The 22,411-nt window shown below is 39.2% G+C and overlaps 1 protein-coding gene across 2 annotated transcripts in view; it reads right to left on the minus strand.

The window, feature by feature from the left end:
- The window catches only part of RSF1 (remodeling and spacing factor 1), a 169,600-nt gene that overhangs the window by 63,645 nt on the left and 83,544 nt on the right, over positions 1–22,411 (minus strand). For both annotated transcript variants that reach the window (XM_079929758.1, XM_079929757.1), the window contains exons 3-4: positions 10,008–10,100; positions 8,459–8,664 (exon numbers count right to left, since the gene is read on the minus strand). In XM_079929758.1, the coding sequence (XP_079785884.1) occupies positions 8,459–8,664; positions 10,008–10,100 (299 nt within the window). The remainder of the gene's footprint in view (positions 1–8,458; positions 8,665–10,007; positions 10,101–22,411) is intronic.

Genomic DNA, 22,411 nt, shown 5'->3' on the forward strand with positions numbered 1-22,411 from the left:
AGCTAACTGAAATACCGTCGTGTCACAGGACACATTGAGAATCTATCAAAACAATGGTACTTCCCCGGAAAATACACACATTAATTACAACTAAGAGCTACTACTTAAAATATAAAGGATTCCAAAGGTGCATGAAGCTCATCTAGAGATGTCAGAGCTGTACTATTCACTACCATATTCCCCATTGCTCAACACAGAGCCAGTTACACAAGTAGGCATGTGATAGAAATCTATTAGTTTAATAAAATAAAGGAACATTAGTGTGACAATCAGGTGTTTAGAATTTGGCTTTAATTACCTGAAATCAGAGTCAAAAACCCAATGTTTTATTAATGATCCCAAATATTACTGCATATTTGGGAAAAGTTGCCTGGCAAATTTGCCCTTTTTTCTTCCTGCTGATAAATATTTCTTTTATAAAGAAACTAAGTTTCAATCTTTGGGGATAGAAGTTGTAAGAAAAGACAATAGTTTAACTGGGAGAAAAGGAACAAATTTTTATCAAGCATGTACTATGGCCCTAGTATGATTTCTCTTATAGTTCTTAGAACAACTTAACAGGGAAGTATTATCATCTTCATTTTAGGAAAGAGTATCAGAGAAATTAAGTAAGCTGCCTACAGATAAGCAAAGGAACCCAGATTCAAACAGTTATTAACTATAAAATCAATGCTCTTTCTCTCACATCATGCACCGGGGTATAAGCTACTTAAAACAGTGTAAACTAGAAGTTGTTTTAAGCGTGTATGACTGATTAATAATAACCATAATTTTTTTCTGCCATATGTTCTTCATCTACAAAGCAGAAGACAGTATGTCTTTAACAACTATGCAAGTTTGATATAGGAATTAGCAGTGGTGGTAAAACATAACGAACAGAACCCCATTTAATGTATGTTTTCATAGGGAAAGATGGAGAGTATATTTTATTTCAGGAACATTTTGTTGATCTTAATTTAGTAAATTAACTACATGGAAAACCATATTATAATATGAGGAAAGGATGCTTATAAAACAATCCCCCAACAGCTCATTTAATGTTTATCCTTAGGGCATGAAAGTTGAGCCTCCCTGACCCAAACAATTATTAGGAATTTCTACGAATTATCTCTTCGAAACATTAATAAATGACCACTGACAAAAAATTGCTAAATATGAGCAGAAACAAAGACGAGTTACAGTTAAAGGAGTTTTTCATAAGCCAGTGGATATATATCTATTACTTATCCCTACTGTAGTTATAAATCCCGATATTTTCAAACTTAATATAAATTGTGAGAATTAAAAGAATAAATTCTAAATAATTCATTACCAAAAACAGAAAATTGGACACACAAAGATTCTGAATAACAGTCCCAGTCACTTATCAATTTAAAAGAAAGTTTTATTTTAAGGTTTTACATTAAATGTTTCCATTCAAATATATTTGTCAGTACAAATATAAGAAATCAAGGTTTTTCGAAAAAGATTAGGGGAAAGGGTCCAAGATGTTGGACCACCAGAGACCTCCTGGCCCCATGTAATATTAATCAGTGAGAGCTCTCCCAGAGATCTCCATCTCAACACTAACACTGAGCTCCACCCAACGGCCAGCAGGCTCCAGTGCTGGATGCCCCATGCCGAACAACTAACAAGACAGAAATACAACCCCACACATTAACAGAGAGGCTGCCTAAAGTCATGCTAAGTTCACAGACACCCCAAAATACACCAGCAGATAAGCTCTTCCCACCAGAGGAACAAGATCCAGCCTCATCTACCAGAACACAGGCACCAGTCCCTGTGCAAGAAAGCCTACACAAGCCACTGAACCAATCTAACCCACTGGGGGCAGACACCAGAAATAAGAGGAACTATGAACCTGCAGCCTGTGATAAGCAGACCCCAAACACAGTAAGTTTAAAAAAAATGAGAGGGCAGAGAAAACATATGCAGCAGATGAAGGAGCAAGGTAAAAACCCACCAGACCAAAGAAATGAAGAGAAAATAGGCAGTCTACCTGAAAAAGGATTCAGAGTAATGAGAGTAAAGATGATCCAAAACCTCAGGAAGAGAATGGAGAAAATGCAAGAAACATTTAACAAGGATCTAGAAGAACTAAAGAGAAAACAAACAGTGATAAACAATACAATAAATGAAATTACAAATACTCTAAAGAAATCAACAGCAGAATAAATGAAGCAGAAGAACAGATAAATGACCTGGAAGACAGAATAGTGGAAATAACTACCGCAGAGCAGAATAAAGAAAAAAGAATGAAAAGAATTGAGGACAGTCTCAGAGACTTCTGGGACAATATTAAATGTACTTACATTCAAATGATAGGGGTCCCAGAAGAAGAAGAGAAAAAGAAAGGGTAAGAGAAAATATTTGAAGAGATTATAGTCAAAAACTAGTCAATCAAGTCCAGGAAGGTCCAGGAAGTGCAGAGTCCCATTCAGGATAAACCCTAGGATAAACATGCCAAGAAACACATTAATCAAACTATCAAAAATTAAAAAAAAGAAAAAATATTTAAAGTAGCAAGGGAAAAGCAACAAAAACCTACAAGGGAATTCCCATAAGGTTAACAGCTGATCTTTCAGCAGAAACTCTGCAAGCCAGAAGGGAGTGGCAGGATATATTTAAAGTGATGAAAGGGAAAAACCTACAACCAAGATTAGTCTACACAGCAAGGATCTCATTCCGATTCAACAGAGAAATTAAAACCTTTAAAGACAAGCAAAACTTAAGAGAATTCAGCACCACCAAACTTTACAACAAATGCTAAAGGAACTTTTCTAGACAGGAAACACAGAGAAGGAAAAGACCTACAAAAACAAACCCAAAACAATTAAAATGGTAATAGAAACATACATATTGATAACTACCTTAAATGTAAATGGATTAAATGCTCCAACCAAAAGACATACAATGGCTGCATGGATACAAAAACAAGACCCGTATATATGCTATCTACAAGAGACCCATTTCAGACCTAGGGACACATACAGACTGAAAGTGAGGGGATAGAAAAAGATATTCCATGCAAACGGAAATCAAAAGAAAGGTGGAGTAGCTATTCTCATATCAGACAAAATAGACTTTAAAATAAAGACTATTAGAAGAGACAAAGAAGGACACTACATAATGATCAAGGAATCAATCCAAGAAGATAAAACAACTGTAAATATTTATGCACCCAACACAGGAGCACCTCAATACATAAGGCAAATGCTAACTGCCATAAAAGGGGAAATCGACAGTAACACAATCATAGTAGGGGACTTTAACACCCCACTTTCACCAATGGACAGATCATCCAAAATGAAAATAAATAAGGAAACACAAGCTTTAATATCAGTTAAGTCCATCTTTATCAGTTAAAGACGGACTTAACTGATATTTATAGGACATTCCATCCAAATACAACAGAATACACTACCTTCTCAAGTGCACACGGATCATTCTCCAAGATCATAGCTTGGGTCACAAATTAAGCCACAGTAAATTTAAGAAAATTGAAATCATATCAAGCATCTTTTTCAACAAATATGCTGTGAGACTAGATATCAAATACAGAAAAAAAAACTGTAAAAAATACAAACACATGGAGGCTAAAGAATACACTAAGAAATAACCAAGAGATCACAGAAGAAATACAAGAGGAAATCAAAAACTACATAGAAATAAATGACAATGAAAATACGACAACCCAAAACCTATGGGATGCGGCAAAAGCAGTTCTAAGAGGGAAGTTTAATAGCAATACAATGCTACCTCAAGAAACAAGAAACATCTCAAATAAACAACCTAAATTTACACCTAAAGCAATTAGGGAAAGAAGAACAAAAAACTCCCAAAGTTAGCAGAAGAAATCATAAAGATCAGATCAGAAATAAATAAAAAAGAAATGAAGTAAACAATAGCAAAGATCAATAAAACTAAAAGCTACTTCTTTGAGAAGATAAACAAAATTGATAAACCATTAGCCAGACTCATCAAGACAAAAAGGGAGAAGACTCAAATCAACAGAATTAGAAATGAAAATGGAGAAGTAACAACTGACACTGCAGAAATACAAAGCATCATGAGAGACTACTGCAAGCAACACAATGCCAATAAAATGGACAACCTCAAAAAAATGGACAAAGGCTTAGAAAAGTACAACCTACCAAGAATGAACCAGGAAGAAATAGACAATATGAACAGACCAATCACAAGCACTGAAGTTGAAACTGTGACTAAAAATCTTCCAACAAACAAAAGCCCAGAACCAGATGGCTTCACAGGCGAATTCTATCAAACATTTAGAGAAGAGCTAATACCTATCCTTCTCAAATACTTCCAAAATACAGCAGAGAGAGGAACACTCCCAAACTCATTCTACAAGGCCACCATCACCCTGATACCAAAACCAGACAAAGATGTCACAAGAAAAGGAAACTACAGGCCAATATCACTGATGAACACAGACGCAGAAATCCTCAACAAAATATCAGCAAACAGAATCCAACAGCACATTAAAAGGATGGTACATGAAGATCAAGTGGGGTTTATCCCAGGAATGCAAGGATTCTTCAGTATATGCAAATCAATCAATGGGATACACCTTATTAACATATTGAAGGAGAAAAACCATATAATAATCTCAATAGATGCAGAAAAAGCTTTTGACAAAATTCAACACCCATTTATGATAAAAACTCTCCAGAAAGTAGGCATAGAGGGAACCTACCTCAACATAATAAAGACCATATATGACAAACCCACAGCCAACATCATACTCAATGGTGAAAAACTGAAACCATTTCCTCTAAGATCAGGAACAAGACAAGGCTGTCCACTCGCACCACTATTATTCAACATAGTTTTGGAAGTTTTAGCAACGGCAATCAGAGAAGAAAAAGAAATAAAAGGAATCCAAATCGGAAAAGAAGAAGTAAAGCTGTCACTCTTTGCAGATGACATGATATTAAACATAGAGAATCTTAAAGACTCTACCAGAAAACTACTAGAGCTAATCAATGAATTTGGTAAAGTAGCAGGGTACAAAACTAATGCACAGAAATCTCTTGCATTCCTATACACTAACAATGAAAAATCTGAAAGAGAAATTAAGGCAATGCTCCCATTTACCACTGCAACAAAAAGAATAAAATACCTAGGAATAAATCTACCCAAGAAGACAAAAGACCTGTATGCAGAAAACTTTAAGGCACTGATGAAAGAAACTGAAGACAATACAAACAGACGGAGAGATATACCATGTTCTTGGATTGGAAGAATCAACACTGTGAAAATGACTATACTACCCAAAGCAATGTACAGAATCAATGCAATCCCTATCAAATTACCAATGGCATTTTTCACAGAAGTAGAACCAAAACTCTTAAAATTTGTACGGAGACACAAAAGACCCTGAATAGCCAAAGCAATCTTGAGAAAGAAAAATGGAGCTGGAGGAATCAGACACCCTGACTTCAGACTATACTACAAAGCTACGGTAATCAAGACAGTATGGCACTGGCACAAAAACAGAAATATAGATCAATGGAACAGGATAGAAAGCCCAGAGATAAACCCACACATATATGGTCACCTTATCTTTGACAAAGCAGGCAAGAATATCCAATGGAGAAGAGACAGCCTCTTCAATAAGTGGTGCTGGGAAAACTGGACAGCTACATGTAAAAGAATGAAATTAGAACTCTTCCTAACACCATACACAAAAATAAACTCAAAATGGATTAAAGACTTAAATGTAAGGCCAGATAGTATAAAACTCTTAGATGAAAACATAGGCAGACCACTCTATAACATAAATCACAGCAAGATCCTTTTCGACCCACGTCCTAAAGTATCGGAAATAAAAACAAAAATAAACAAATGGGACCTAATGAAACTTAAAAGCTTTTGCACAGCAAAGGAAACCATAAACAAGACGAAAAGACAGTCCTCAGAATGGGAGAAAATATTTGCAAACTAAGCAAGTGATAAAGGATTAATCTCCAAAATACACAAGCAGCTCATGCAGCTCAATATCAAAATCAAACAACCTGGGCTTCCCTGGTGGCGCAGTGGTTGAGAGTCCACCTGCCGATGCAGGGGACATGGGTTCGTGCCCCGGTGAGGGAAGATCCCACATGCTGCAGAGCCGCTGGGCCCGTGAGCCATGGCTGCTGAGCCTGCGCTCCACAACGGGAGATGTCACAACAGCGAGAGCCCCGCGTACCCAAAAATAAATAAATAAATAAATAACTCAAACAACCCAATCCAAAAACGGGCAGAAGACCAAAATAGACATTTGTCCAAAGAAGATATATAGACTGCCCACAAACAAATGAAAGTATGCGCAACATCAGGAATGATTAAAGAAATAGAAATCAAAACCACAATGAGGTATCACCTCACACTGGTCAGAATGGCCATCATGAAAGAATGTACAAACAATAAATGCTGGAGAGGGTGTGGAGAAAAGAGAACCCTCCTGTGCTGTTGGTGGGAATGTAAATTGATACAGCCACTATGGAGAACTGTATGGAGAGTCCTTAAAAAACTAAAAATAGAACTACCATATGATCCAGCAATCCCCCTACTGGGCATATACCCTGAGAAAACCATAATTCAAAAAGAGTCATGTACCACAATGTTCATTTCAGCACTATTTACAATAACAGGACATGGAAGCAACCTAAGTGTCCATCAACAGATGAATGGATAAAGAAGACGTGGCATATATATATATACGTTGGAATATTACTCAGCCATAAGAAGACACGAAACTGAGTTATTTTTAGTGAGGTGGATGGACCTAGAACCTGTCATACAGAGTGAAGTAAGTCAGAAAGAGGAAAACAAATACTGTATGCTAACACATATATATGGAATCTTAAAAAAAAGGTTTCTGAAGAACCTAGGGGCAGGACAGGAATAAAGACGCAGACATACAGAATGGACTTCAGGACATGGGGCAGGAGGGGAAGCTGGGATAAGGTGAGAGAGTAGCACTGACATATATATACTACCAAATGTAAAACAGATAGCTAGTGGGAAGCAGCTGTATAGCACAGGGAGATCAGGTCGGTGCTTTGTGACTACCTAGAAGGGTGGGATTGGGAGGATAGGAGGGAGACGCAAGAGGGAGGGGATATATGTGTACATATAGCTGATTCACTTTGTTATACAGCAGAAACTAACACAACATTGTAAAGCAATTATACTCCAACAAAGATGTAAAAGAAAAAAAATTAATTAAGAATAGAGGGACTTCCCTGGTGGCACAGTGGTTAAGAATCCACCTGCCGGGCTTCCCTGGTGGCGCAGTGGTTGCGAGTCCGCCTGTCGATGCAGGGGACGTGGGTTCGTACCCCGGTCCGGGAAGATCCCACATTCTGCGGGGCGGCTGGGCCCGTGAGCCATGGCCGCTGAGCCTGCGTGTCCGGAGCCTGTGCTCCGCAACGGGAGAGGCCACAGCAGTGAAAGCCCCGCGTACCGAAAAAAACAACAACAACAACAAAGAAAAACAGAATCCACCTGCCAATGCAGGGGACATGGGTTCGATCCCTGGTCTGGGAAGATCCCACATGCCACAGAGCAACTAAGGCTTTGCGCCACAACTACTGAGCCTGTGCTCTAGAGCCCGCGAGCCACAACTACAGAAGCCTGCACGCCCAGAGCCTGTGCTCTGCAGCAAGAGAAGCCACCGCAATGAGAAGCCCACGTACTACAACAAAGAGTAGCCCCTGCTAGCCACAACTAGAGAAAGCCTGCGTGCAGCAATTAAGACCCAACACAGCCAAAAATAAATAAGTAAAATAAATAAATAAACGAAAGAAATTAAGAATAGAAAAAAAAAGATCAGGGCAAAAAAAGTAGAATGTTCCTCAGATTTCTTCAGACCTCAGTAAAGAAATGTATGCACAGGAAAAACTGAAAATATAGTTAAGTGTCAGATGAATTAGCCACATTAATGAGTAATAAACAAATAATGCCTAATAGAAAACTATATAGCTAAATAAAAATCAAATAATGTTTTCCTGGGAATTTCCTGGCAGTCCAATGGTTAGGACGCTGGGCTTTCACTGCCGAGGGCATGGGCTTGATCCCTGGTCCGAGAACTAAGATCCCGAAGCTGTGCACCACAGCCAAAAAATATATATATAAAGTTTTTCTTACATTTCTTTCCAACGATGAGTTTCTGTGTGCATATTACCTATGCATCATTATTTTTCAGATTCCAGCTTTCCAAAGTACAAGGTATTTGTCCTGATATGGACCACACTGCTAAATATATTTATTTGACAAATAATTGAGCACCTGCTTTGGGTATTATGGTGGGCACTAGGCTAGGTCCTGGAAATTCCCAATCCCATAAAAAGAAAAGGATCACCCAGCTTTAGAGATTATATTCCAATAGAGAAGAGATCAAAGTAAGAAACATGCAAATAAACATTAAAAAAATTCCAATAAAAGATACCTGACGATGCACTTCCATGAAGAGCCATCTTGATCATCTTGTTCTTCTATATACATTCTGACATTGTGATCTTGATCCAACTGGTACCAGTACATGAGGCCATCTTTGTCACGGCCAATTGGCTGGAGACGCATGGTATCAGCATCCTCCTCATTGATAATATTCTTGAATTTGAGATTGTCATCAAACTGACACTCACAGAGGTACTGGAAAATAGTCATGACATGTTTTAAAATACCCCATAAATGTTTCTCCATGAAAATAAATGTGATATGTTCAACCAAGGAACAGATTTGGGGATAGGAGAAAGAATACTTTTAGTTTTATCCATCTTTCACTTTCCTCTCTCCCCTTTTGTACACTTATTTTACAGTAACCAACTTTAAAACATAAATTTCTAAGTTAACATTTAATTTTTGTATTACAGAAATTTATAGGTTTAACCCAACCAATGACACAAAAGTGAAGTTATATTTTAAAGCAATGAGTCTGTTTGTACTAAAGTTTCCCAAATTTGTTCATGGTATAAAATTTTCAATCACTCCTTCTCTCTTAAAGCTTTTAGATGAACTTCATTCTTGAAATGGCTATCTACTTTTGAAAGCTTGAGACATATACAGTTTTTAAGGAAGGCAGTCTTATTGATAACTTACTCTGCGGAATTCTCTTTAAAAAAAAAAAAAAGACATCACCAAATTGGAAGAACTGATTTTTAATTAAAATTTTTGTGTATGATTAGTGTATAAAGTCAGATTTCTTCCCTGAACCTATCTGCCCAGGCAAATAATACATGACGTTCCTATCATAGCCTCTTTGCCTTTGCCTGTGGTGTCTAGGCCCGTAGACTCTCTTCTATAAAGGTAGTTTTCCCCTTCATTGTGCTGACCACATTGCTAATAATTAGGGCCAACACTCTGAAGCAAGCAAGGAGAAAAAGGGGAACTCAAACTTGAAAATAAATCTATACTTTGAGAAGACCTATTTTAATTAAGTAGGTTTGGTTATGTGAGACTTTTATTAAGTACACACTGGCATGCCCCATGTCATCTGGAAAACTAATGATCAAATTACTAATTTATAAATCAGTAAAAGATTAACCACAGTTTACCGTATTTGTTAACAATGACTGTGAAGGCTGCAAATAATGCATAAAATTAATGTGGGGTTTACCCATTCTACTATTGTCCCTACAAGCAGAGATCATTAAACCCAGATATACTTGTATATTGAAAAATAACCCAAAACAGTAATTTAAAGAACAGTTTTATCACCAAACAATAAACAAGAAAAAGAAAAATCTATTGTCCTTTTCCGCTAACAGTGAAAATGTCTACTTGGGGACTTCCCTGGTGGTCCAGTGGTTAAGACTCGGTGCTTCCACTGCAGGGGGTGCAGGTTCGATCCCTGGTCGGGGAACTAAGATCCCACATGCTGCAGGCGTAAGCCCCCCACCAAAAGTCTACTTTCTAGTTATTTCCCAATTCAACCAGAAGGAGTCAAAAGTGAATTTTTTAATTAAAATAACTGTAACAAATAATAAATTTATTACCTTTAAGAGTGCTAACTTGCATTCAACACTCATTTCAAGATAGCCTTTCTTCTCCATCTCCCATGCCCAGGTGCTGTTAAACTCTTGACATATCTGTCAGAGAAAGTTAAAGTCTTAATACATAAAAGCAATTTAAATCTACATTGGTAGTTCTGTTGTACAATTACGTTAACAGTTTTGTTAATATATAAAGGAAAAAGTTTATACCAAACACAACTGAATCCAATCCAACCCTGAAATGCCTATTACTTAAATATACCAGAAATGTTTACTACTGTCTGATGATTGAATTTAAGGTAAGCAGTGATCCCTGCAGCTTTCTCCTCTGCTCTCAAGAATTTTATATACACTTTTGTGGCACATTTTCCCAAATGCAAGTAATTATCTGATTCCACCTCTCCAAACAGCCTAGAAGTTCCCTGACGGCAAGGACAATAGTTTATTCATCTCTATGCCTACAACAGAAGCAAGCTAAAAAAACCATGCCAAACTGTAGGCACATTTTTATTCAAGTAACTCTCCAACTCAAAATCCTCCTAATTATGGGTAAAGATTCCACTGCTTGGCATTTGAGACCTTCTATAATGTGGCATTAACTTAAATTTCTAGGCTTCTCTTCTCATACAAACATTGCAAGCAAACCAGAGACACGTTAAAAGGATGAGGAAAGAAGATCTGGATAACCATTCCACTTATCAGGTGATGCACCGTGGGCTTTATGACCTCTGTGAGCCAGTTTCCTCAGCAATAAAAGGGGAGCAGTAATAATACTGACCTTAAAGGTTGTGAAATAGGTATAAAAAATGATAAAAAGTACCTAGAAACTTCATGCTCTTTTTCCAATCCAAGGAACAAAGAGTATAATGAAGGCCAAGAGAGAAGAACCAATACAAGGCACAAAATTATCTGGGAGCTTGGGCAATTAGCTAGAAACACTGGCAGGAGAAAAACAAACAGGCAAGTGAAACTGCTTTATATAACCACCTCAACCTAGGAATAAGACCAGGCTGGCCCTCCTGGGAGGGCTACCCTTTTCCTCTCCTGTACCAGTGTCATCTTTTTTTTTTTTTTTTACCAAGTTAGGACAGAATGCAGTATGGCAAGGAACTATATCATGGGGGATCTTCAAAGGCAAAAAGGAAGAATAAGCTCTCCATTCTCTGGAATACCATACTTCCTCTGACTGATAGCACTACATTTTGTAGAGAAAAAAAATTGAGATATACAGAATAAGGGAAATTTCTGGAATATTATACAAGGAAGACCTCAAATGATTATATTAAAACCTAAAGGTCAACATGTGAATAGACAGTTTGCCAAAGAATATATATAAATGGCCAATAAGCACAGGAAAAGACAGTCAATGTCCTTAGTCATTAGGGAAATGCAAATCAAAACCACAATGAAATACTACTTCATACCTGTTAGGATAGCTGTAATCAAAAAGAAGGATAGGGGCTTCCCTGGTGGCACAGTGGTTGAAAAACCACCTGCCAATGCAGGGGACATGGGTCCAAGCCTTGGTCCGGGAAGAACCTACATGTTGTGGAGCAACTAAGCCTATGCGCCACAACTACCGAGCTTGTGCTCTAGAGCCCACGCACCACAACTACTGAGCCCACGCACCACAACTACTGAAGCCTGCGCGCCTAGAGCCCATGCTCTGCAATAAGAGAAGCCACTGCAATGAGACGCCTGCTCACTGCAACGAAGAGTAGCCCCTGCTTGCCGCCAGCTAGAGAAAGCTCACGCAGCAACGGAGACCCAATGCAGTCAAAAATAAATGAATTAAATAAATTTTTTAAAAAAAGGATAATAGCAAATGATGGGAATGTAAAATGGTGCAGCCGCTTTGTAAAAAAAAGTTTAGCAATTCCTCAAAATGTTAACACTGAGTTACCACATGACTTAGCAATTCCACTCCCCGGTATGTACTCCCAAAAAATGAAAACATCACAGTACAATAGCCAAAAGGTGGGAACAACCCAAATTTCCATCAACTGATGAATGAATAAAATAATACATGGAATATAAATACAATGGGATTTTATGCATCCATGAAAAGGAATGAAGTAGTGATATATTGTACAGCACGGATGAACATCAAAACACGATGCTAGGGCTTCCCTGGTGGCGCAGTGGTTGAGAGTCCGTCTGCTGATGCAGGGGACACGGGTTCGTGCCCCAGTCTGGGAAGATCCCACACGCCACGGAGCGGCTAGGCCCGTGAGCCATGGCTGCTGAGCCTGAGCGTCCGGAGCCTGTGCTCCGCAACGGGAGAGGCCGCAACAGTGAGAGGCCCGCGCACCGCAAAACAAAAAAAACAAAAAACCCCCCCCAAACCACGATGCTACGTGAAAGAAACCAGACATAAAAGGTCACAAATTTATGGAAGTTTGTATATGGAATTTCCACAGGAGTCAAATCCATATAGACAAAATTCATTAGCAGTTGCTAGTGGGTAAGCAGAGGGAGGAACAGACAGTGGTGGGCTATGGGCAGATTTCGTTTCAGAGTAACAAAAATGCTCTATAATTATGATAGTGTTCTACAGTTAAGATAGAGCACATCCTTGTGAATATGCTTAAAAACACTGAATTGCATATTTTTAAAGAGTGAATCTCACGGTATGTGAATAATATCTCAATTTAAAAAAATCAGACAGAGGGACAGCCAACAACACAGAGCCAAGCATATGATTTGGATGAAGCATTTCTTGAGTGCTCTACTGTATACCATACCCCTAGAAGATGTAGGCTAAAGCTGAGTGTGGGGAAGTTCAGTTTCACCAAAGGGGCTGAGAATGACACAGCTCCAAAGCATGGCCGACAGCTCACAGCGTCAGACACCAAATATAGCTGAACAACTGTTGATTATCATTTACTGTGTGAAAGGGGAGGAAAGAGAAAGAGAGGTAGATATAGAGATAATTAAGATATAAGCCTCTGCTTCCTCACTACTTAGCTTCAATTTACTGAACTTCATTTACAATGCTTAGGGTGTAAAACCTCTGTTGTGCTGATATTCAGAGATAAACACGCTATTCATTTTCTGTTTCTTTAAGGGCAATGCAGACATACTACTGTGCCATTTGAGGTACTCCCCCCCTCACCAAAGGCACATTAATTAGATTTGCCCAAGTAGCCCTAACCTGTTGTTACCACGAAGTAAATACTGCAAATAAAACCTGCAAATAAAAAAGGTACTCTAAATGACACTTAAATAATTCTTATGCAGGACTATATAATCTCACCAAGAGTCAGCAAACTTTTTCTAAGGGACAAACAGGAAATAATTTAGGCTTTGTGACCATATGGCCTCTTTTTCAACTATTCAACTGTGCTGTTATAGTGCAAAAGCAGTCACAGAAAATACATAAACAAGTAAGCTTCACTGTATTACAATACCACTTTATAAGGAAATTTGAATTTCATATAATTTTCATATGTCAACCATTCTCCCAACCATTTAAATATATAAAACCATTCTTAGTTTTCAAGCCATACATAAACAAGCAGCAGGCCAGATTTGACCCAGGGGCCACAGTCTGCCTAGAGAACCAGAAATTAGCTTTGTTTATCAGAGACTGTCTAGACAGTTATTCTTGGGACCTTAAAGCAAGGGGATCCCTAGTAGACTGGTAATTCACATTAACTCCCCATGTTCCAACTTGATTCTAACCAAGCAGCCTTGTATCAATATATAATAATAATTTGGTTTTGCATGCAATTCCTCTTTAGAGAATGTTCCAATATCCAAAACATTCATATTTATCACCATAAGTTATAATTCCATAATACTGGTTTTAAGTTTGACTCTCTCTAAATGTAGTTAATGAGCGGTCACATCTTGTTGCGACCCCCTGTATGGTGCCTAAGGAACAGTCTTTCTAATACACACACAAAATCAAATGTCCCGGACCTGCAAGGCTGAATGCCATTCAGCCTGGGAGACCTCTTGGCTGGCTGCCCGCTATCACTCCAAAACTCCCTGTGTCTGTTCTTAACTTCTTCTACACAGAGAAAAACAAGGTTGAGGATGGAAAATAAAGGGGAGGGGGCGTGGGGGGGCATTTAAAAGTTCACATCACCTCAATATTTATAAGAAAGGTAGTTTCACATGATCTCAGTGAGATCATTAACATATTAATCTTAGATTCATATACACAATGGAAGTACCAGTAACTCTTCTCTTTTTGGCAGTTCGAAAGATAAGGCATTAAAAAGGAGGGGGGGTACAGAAAAACTGCAAAAACTCTCAGCATGAATACCCAAACACCTGCACTGAGAAAGCAGACCAAACTCTAGCATGGCTTCTATCAGCCTAAGGACACGTCCCTAGCCAACCCTGCTCCTCCCTCACTGCTGTCTAGAAAACTCAAGGTTGCCAAAAGAATTTATTGTTTGTTCCAGCCAATACCTGATCTAGGTCCCTCACCTCCTTTTTTTCTTTTTGGCATGCTGCGCAGCTTGCAGGATCTTAATTCCCCGACCAGGAATCGAACCTGGGCCACCGCAGTGAAAGCGCCAAGTACTAACAACGAGACTGCCAGGGAATTCCCCCATTAATTTTAAAAATAAACTTAAAATTGTAAATCTTTCCTCTGTCCCTCTGAGATGTGTATGTATCTCCTACAAGACAGGGTGTCCTCAAGGACCTGAAAGCCATTCCTTTTGTATGTAATCATCAGACTCTGTGGGAGGGTAGAAGTCTAGTAACTTGCATAGTTAGCAGGCACAAAAGCCCAAATCAAGCTAACTTTGACCAACTCTCATACCAGGTGTTTGTGATTTTTGAATTTCCCTAACCCTGCTTGACCCCTTTACTCCCTCATTACCATCTCCCCAACTCCCTCATTCTCCCTTTAAAACACCAGCCACCTCTGGGCAAATTGAGATTAAGCTCAAGCTCCATCTACTACTGTAACCGAGTAGGACCCCATGGGGGCCTTCCCAGGACAGCCCTTTCCCCCATATCCTCTGCTTTAGCTCCTCTCTGAAGTACCTAGGTAACAGTATTTGATGCACATTTCCTGAGTTGTGAAAACCCCCCACCAAATGGAAGATGTTAACTACTTGATGACCATGAGCACATAGGCCCAGGCCTCCTGGAGCCTAAGGACTGATAATGTTAACCCCTGTGACTCAACCGTTCCCTCACCACCAGCCAAACAGAGAATTGTGCATGAGCTGATCACATACCCTGGGAACCCTACCCCCAACCTGGCTTTTAAAAATGCTTTGCTGAAACCCTTCGGGGAGCTCTGGGCTTTTTAGGGCTTGAGCCACCTGTCTACTTGCGTGGCCCTGCAATAAACCTTTCTCTGCTCCAAACTCCGATGCCTCGGTGTGTTTGGCCTCACTATGCGTCGGGCACATGAACTTGCACTAACACTACCACCGTAGTTATTGAATAAAATCAGTCATTACAGCCTTTAACTAGTGTCTGCCATTGTTTACCTTTGATGGGGGAGTCCCTGAATATCATTCAGATGAAAACCTTTATTTTAACTGAGAGACATGAAATTTAAAGAGATTCATTTATCCAGCGATTCCACAAATATTTATTGAGTACTTGTTCTATGGCAGGAACTAGCCTAGGACCTGGAATACCACGGTAAAGAAAACATCCAACCTGCCACCATGGAGCTTATATTCTAGGAGGCAGTCAAATAGGTGAACATAAGAAAATATCAAGTAGAGACAAAGGCTATGTTGAAAATAAAATAGAATACTGTGAAAGAGGAAAGTCTGAGTGCTACTCTGCATTGGGTGCTCAGGGGAGGCCTCATTTAAAAAAGTTGACATTTGACACAAAAAGTTGAGACATGACTGATAAAACAGAAATCAGCCACATGAAGACCTGGCATAGGAATATTCCAGACAGAAGAAACAGCAAGCACAAAGCCTTAAGGTTTGGCATATTATAAAACCACAAAACAAGATCAGTATAAGTGAAGTAGAATAAGAGGGAGAGCAGCAAAAGATAAAGTTGAAGAGGTAACCAAAGGCCAAATTTATGTAGGCCAGGGTATGAAATTAAAATCTAATTTCAAATGTGATGGGTTTTTTACAATTTTTTTTGTGTGTGTGTGTGTGGCGGGGGGTGGGTGGGGGGAGAGCATAGCTCATACAGAATATTGTGTTAAATGGTGGAGAGGTTGTGTTGAAAAGAGAACACTCCTACACTGCTGGTGGGAATGTAAACTGGTGCAGTCACTATGGAAAACAGTACGGAGGTTCCTAAAAAACTAAGAAGAGTTGCTATATGATCCAGCAATCCCACTCCTGGGCATATATCCAGAGGAAGTTCTAATTCGAAAAGATACATGCACGCCTAATGTTCACAGGAGCACTATTTACAACAGCCAAGACATGGAAGCAACCTAAACGTCCCTCGACAGATGAACAGATAAAGAAGATGTGGCATATATATACAATTAAATACCACTCAGTCATCAAAGAGAATGAAATAATGCCATTTTGCAGCAACATGGATGGACCCAGAGATTATCCTACTACGTGAAATTAGAAAGAGAAAGACAAATACCATAAAATATATCACTTATATGTGGAATCTAAAATATGACACAAATGAACTTATCTATGAAGCAGAAAGAGACTCACAGACATAGAAAACAAACTTATGGTTACCAAAGGGGATAGCAGGAGGGATAAATTAGGAGTCTGGTATTAGCAGATACAAACTACTATATATAAAATAGATAAACAACAAGGTCCTACTGTATAGCATAGGGAACTGTATTCAATACCCTGTAATAAACCATATGGAAAAGAAGATGAAGACCATATATATGAATCTCTTTGCTGTACACCAGAAGCTAATACAACACTGTAAATCAACTATACTTCAATTAAAAAATTAAAAAATATTGTGTTAGTGTCAGGCATATGCCCAGGAATGGGATTGCTGGATCATACGGTAGCTCTATTTTTAGGTTTTTGTTTGTTTGTTTTTTGTTTTTGTTTTTTGCTGTACGCGGGGCTCTCACTGTTGTGGCCTCTCCCGCTGCGGAGCACAGGCTCCGGACGCGCAGGCTCAGCGGCCATGGCTCACGGGCCCAGCTGCTCCGCGGCAAGTGGATCTTCCTGGACCGGGGCACGAACCCGTGTCCCCTGCATCGGCAGGCGGACTCTCAACCACTGCGCCACCAGGGAAGCCCCTATTTTTAGTTTTTTAAGGAAATTCCATACTGTTTTCCATAGTGGCTGCACCAATTTACATTCCCCCCAACAGGGTAGGAGGGTTTCAATATGATGGGAGGATTTTACATGGGGGAATAATTAGATCGGATTTATGTTTCAAAAATGGCTGCTGTGTGTAAAATAGATTGCAGAGGGAAAAGAATGGAAACTAAGAAACCAATTTTAAGGCAAGAGATAATGATGACATGGCCTATAGTGGTAGTAGTGGCAACAGAAAGAAGTAGACAGCTGTATTTCAAAGGTAGAATTATCAGGACTTTTGAAAGAACAGATATGGAAGGTGAATGGAAAGAAAAACCAAAGGTGACATCTAACTTCCTTGCCTTGAACAAATGGAAGGATGAAAGTGCTTTTAACGAAGATATAAAGGAATACCTGAGAGAAAAGAGATCTCTTTCGTACCTAATGAGTTTGAGGTATGTATTAGACATCTAAGAAATATCCTTCTCAAAGTTAGTGACTGAGCTGAATCTTGAAGCTTATGACTCCTGGTTCAGAGATCTTTCCACTGGATCATATACAGTCTTTTTTTGTGTGTGTGGTATGCAAGCCTCTCACTGTTGTGGCCTCTCCCGTTGCGGAGCACAGGCTCCGGACACGCAGGCTCAGTGGCCATGGCTCACGGGGCCAGCCGCTCTGCAGCATGTGGGATCCTCCCGGACCGGGGCACAAACCCGTGTCCCCTGCATCGGTAGGCGGACTCTCAACCACTGCGCCACCAGGGAAGCCCCATATACAGTCTTTACTTAAACCTTTTCAAATCTGAGTCAAGAAGAATTTTTTGGCTGAGCTCTGAGAAGTCATCTTTGTATCCCTAGCTTGTGACAAAGTATGAGACACACAGCAGGTACAAAACAAATATCTGATGAATACATGAAAGACATAGAAAAACAATGTTTTTACCTTAATTTAAAATACTATTATTTTAAGATAACCACCAATAACTTCTATAGGCAACACAACACATCTCAGAGAACATTATAAATTCTTATCAGGATAATAATAATAGCTAACATTTATTGTGTGTTTACCATGTGATAATACTATTCCAATTGCTTTAAAATATTAACTCAGTCAATTCTCACAAGCCTTAGATGGGTGTACCGTTATCCTTAGGAGGTTCTGTGCTTCAGCCAAGAAATAGGAGTTAGTATCTCTAGTAATTTATGGTGAAATTAGTAATACATTTAAGACACCAATTAGGTCAGTTATCACCAACCAAGCTATGGAAAAAAGCTAGACTGAGAATTAGAAATCATTCAGCTCCTTTATTATACTCAAATTACACCTCACCAAGTCCCCCTGATCTAATACTTAAATATGTCCGACTATTTTGTATATAATATTCTTTCCAGAGGACTAAATGAAACATTTACTGAGCACATTTAGTATTTGGAGGGCAAAGATAAATTAACAGACAGTCTCTGCTCTAAGAAGTTCAGCATTCAGAGAGCGAGATGGTCATGAAAACAAATAATTATAGAGGCAGAAAGCAGTCAGAGTCATCTACAAACTGAGTAACTGATATATCTATGAACTACTATGAAAATACAGAGGAGAGAAACCCTTATACAGCCAATGGATGAAGGGCGATCAAAGAAGTTTTATTCAAGTGGTGACATTTATGCTAGGACCTAAAGGATGAATGAGGTTTTACCAGAAAAAGAGGTAAATAAAGAGTATTTCAAGAAAAACAGATTATGAAAACCAATGGGGATATGAATATTTTGGTATGTTCTGTCAATGTGAAGGCGAATAGAGGAGCTCTTCATGCTGAGCCCTTAGAATCCTAGATCATGAGTGCTGGGGGGTGGGGGTGGGTAGAGACAAGGCCATGAAAGTAGGTCATGGCTCATAAATATGAGGACTCAACAAGCATCTGGAAGTACTGATGAAAAACAGTTCTATTGCACTGCGCAAGACAGACAGGAGTATAGATTCCGAGGTCAAGGAGACCCACTAAAGCCTGTTTTGCAATAATTCACGGGAAAGGTGATGAAGCTGCAGCTAAGCCTGGCAGAGGATACTCAAGGAAGATTCAGATTGTTAGTACACATATCTTACAAAGCAACAACAAGCTTTATGCCTAGTATATTACCAAGTAAATGTTTTACTATTTACAGTAGAACTTTCACAAACATTATTTCATTTGGGGTGGATGTTCTGTAAAACTACAAGATTTTTGAAAGCAAAAACAAAGTCTGATTCATCTTTCTATTTCCTACAGTATCTCCCAAGTTCAGGGCCTTGCTAATAGTGGACACTCAGTATTTACTGTATCAATGTTCTCTGATATAACTACAGAGTCAACTTACTATTATGACGGCCTATCTGGGAACACTGCCTATAAGAATGTATATTAAGAGTTATACAGAATGGATGTTTCTTTAATTCCTTAAAAATATACAGGAAATAAAAGACTGTCACTTATTTCAAGTTGGAAGGTGTTGAACCACCATGGAGAAGACAACTGTTTTGCCTGTTTGGGGGCTGGAGAGGGTGGGTGGGGGTTACTGTTATACTTACTTTAGTGCTGACTGTATGCAGGTAAATGGACAAGGTCTGTCGTCTGTTTAGGGACCTGTTTTGTATTCTCCCAACCCTACACCCATTTTTCTTTCTTTTTTTTTTTTTTTTTGCAGTACGCGGGCCTCTCACTGCTGTGTCCTCTCCCGTTGCGGAGCACAGGCTCCGGATGCGCAGGCTCAGTGGTCACGGCTCACGTGCCCAGCCGCTCCGCGGCATGTGGGATCCTCCTGGACAAGGGCACAAACCCGCGTCCCCTGCAACGGCAGGCGCACCCTCAACCACTGCGCCACCAGGGAATCCCCTCTTTTCTTTTTTTTTTTAAGATGTTGGGGGTAGGAGTTTTTATCAATTAATTTATTTATTTTTGGTGTGTTGGGTCTTCGTTTCTATGCGAGGGCTTTCTCTAGTTGCGGCAAGCGGGGGCCACTCTTCATCACGGTGCGCGGGCCTCTCAGTATCGCGGCCTCTCTTGTTGCGGAGCACAGGCTCAGTAGCTGTGGCTCACGGGCCTAGTTGCTCTGCAGCATGTGGGATGCTCCCAGGCCAGGGCTCGAACCCGTGTCCCCTGCATTAGCAGGCAGATTCTCAACCGCTGCGCCACCAGGGAAGCCCCTCTTTTCATTTTTGAATGTACTTTTTTTGTTTTTAAACTAAGGTTGTAGAATTCCAATTTTTTTTTCAACCTTGGAACCTTAAGTAGAATGCCCTCAAACGGACGGATTTTAGTCCTTAGAGAGTCAGTGTGTGTGTTGCTGCTTCTTTAAATACAGTTCAGATGGGGCCCCAAGAGTGCCAAGGTCCTCCCTCTGCTTTCCAGATGCGCTGCTTCTTCTAAAACCAGGAGAGGTGAGCACCTGAGCAGGGAATCGCAGGTGACTTAATTTAGTTCACCGGTGCCTACTCTGAGGTGCTGGGTGTCCGTTCTTGAAGAAACAAACTCACCGGAAGGGCGTGTTTCCTTATTATATACTGATAACTTCTCATATTAATTTGTACCAGAAGTTCCTTGACTGTGACTTATGCCAAGTAATTATGAAGATTTTTTTTTCCCCCGAGTATTGAATGAAGGCTACCAAGTTGGAACAGGCAAGTCCTGGATGTGAAAGCTTTAATTTATCTATGTCATTCATGTGTTATTTTTGTAGCTATAATCTCTATTTTCTTATTTGATGACCGTTGAAGTGTTCCTAGGCCCTGTTGTAAACCTAAGAGTTGATGTATTGGTGCGAGCAGCTGGAAGTTCAAGATGTTGTTGTGATTCTTTTTTTCTTAATCCCCCTTTCGTACATGTGATATTAAGCAGACGATGAAGTGTTATTCTTGAGATTTTAACAAGGAAGGAGAAAGAAAGACCCACATTTCTGGGGGAAGTCTTTGCCCCTCTATGTGGAAAAGTGGATTGAGACTGTTCTCAAGTCTGTCTCTTGGTAACTGCACCTGACTTTAGGATCCAAAAAAAATTTTTTTTTGTTTTGCCAAGTTGTGCCTTTCCTTCTGGAATTGTAAGTGAACACAATAATAGTACCTATTTACACTGTGAAGTGGATATTGTTACAGAAAACACACCAGAGGCTTTCTCAGTTGTTAAGCTAACAATGCCTTGCGAATGTATGATCTACGGAGAAACCCCTGTAGTTTTTACCTGCTGATGCCGTCTGTCAGAGAATAAATTTTGGATGGTTCTTTTTTTCACCAAAAAAAAAAAAAATATATATATATATATATATATATATATATATATATATATATATATACAGGAAATATTTCGATGGCAAGACTTCTCTAACAACATGGTTTTGAAAATCAAAAGAACACAAAAACCCCAACAACTGACAAGAGAATAGGTATGTATCAGTTAATTAGTTCATTCCACAAACAGGATAAACAGTCCATTATTAGGACTTTATTGTATGCCAGAAACTGTGCTTGAAATCAGGATAAGTAAGACACTACAACTCCTGCTAAAGGAACTCTTAGTGGGACAGGCAGCTGGAATCTGTTAACCTACAAATTTGGCACATTTACACATGTCAAAAATTTGAGAAGCTACTCTCAAAAGTAGTCTTTTCTGAAGTCTTAGTTAAGGAAAAGGTACCTTGCAAGTATCTGACAAAAATCCAGCAAGAAAAATAAAATCTCTACCATAGCTATTTTGTATCATAGGTAAGAATAACCATATACCTAAAATAGGCCTAAATGGAAAGTGTGATTGGTAAGTACCTCTTTCCAAAAGATCTACTTTATATCAATAATCTAAATAGAAAGGGAAATAAGGCTTTAGTATAAAATAGATTGAGATTCAAATCCAGGCTCTAACAGCAGTGTGATCTTGTCTAGGTCAATCACCTTTCTGAATTTCAGGATCTTCACCTGTAAAATGGAGGTTTTGTTGCTAATAAAAGAGATGAGATTAGGAAGATCAGATACTCACAGTGCCACAGCTACTTATATAAATGCAAACCTGAAAATGGATCCAGAAAAACACCACAAGAACCAACTGGAACATAGCAGAAAATACACAGAGAATTAAGAGCTGGTAGGAAGTATATTGGTATTCTTCAAACTGTACATAAACATTGTTTCATGACACTTTTGTTTCAGATATATTAAAAAAACATGCCATATTTAAACAAAATTATTGGTGACTGA

Source organism: Stenella coeruleoalba (assembly GCF_951394435.1).
Source record: "Stenella coeruleoalba genome assembly, chromosome: 8".
Lineage (NCBI taxonomy): Eukaryota > Metazoa > Chordata > Mammalia > Artiodactyla > Delphinidae > Stenella > Stenella coeruleoalba.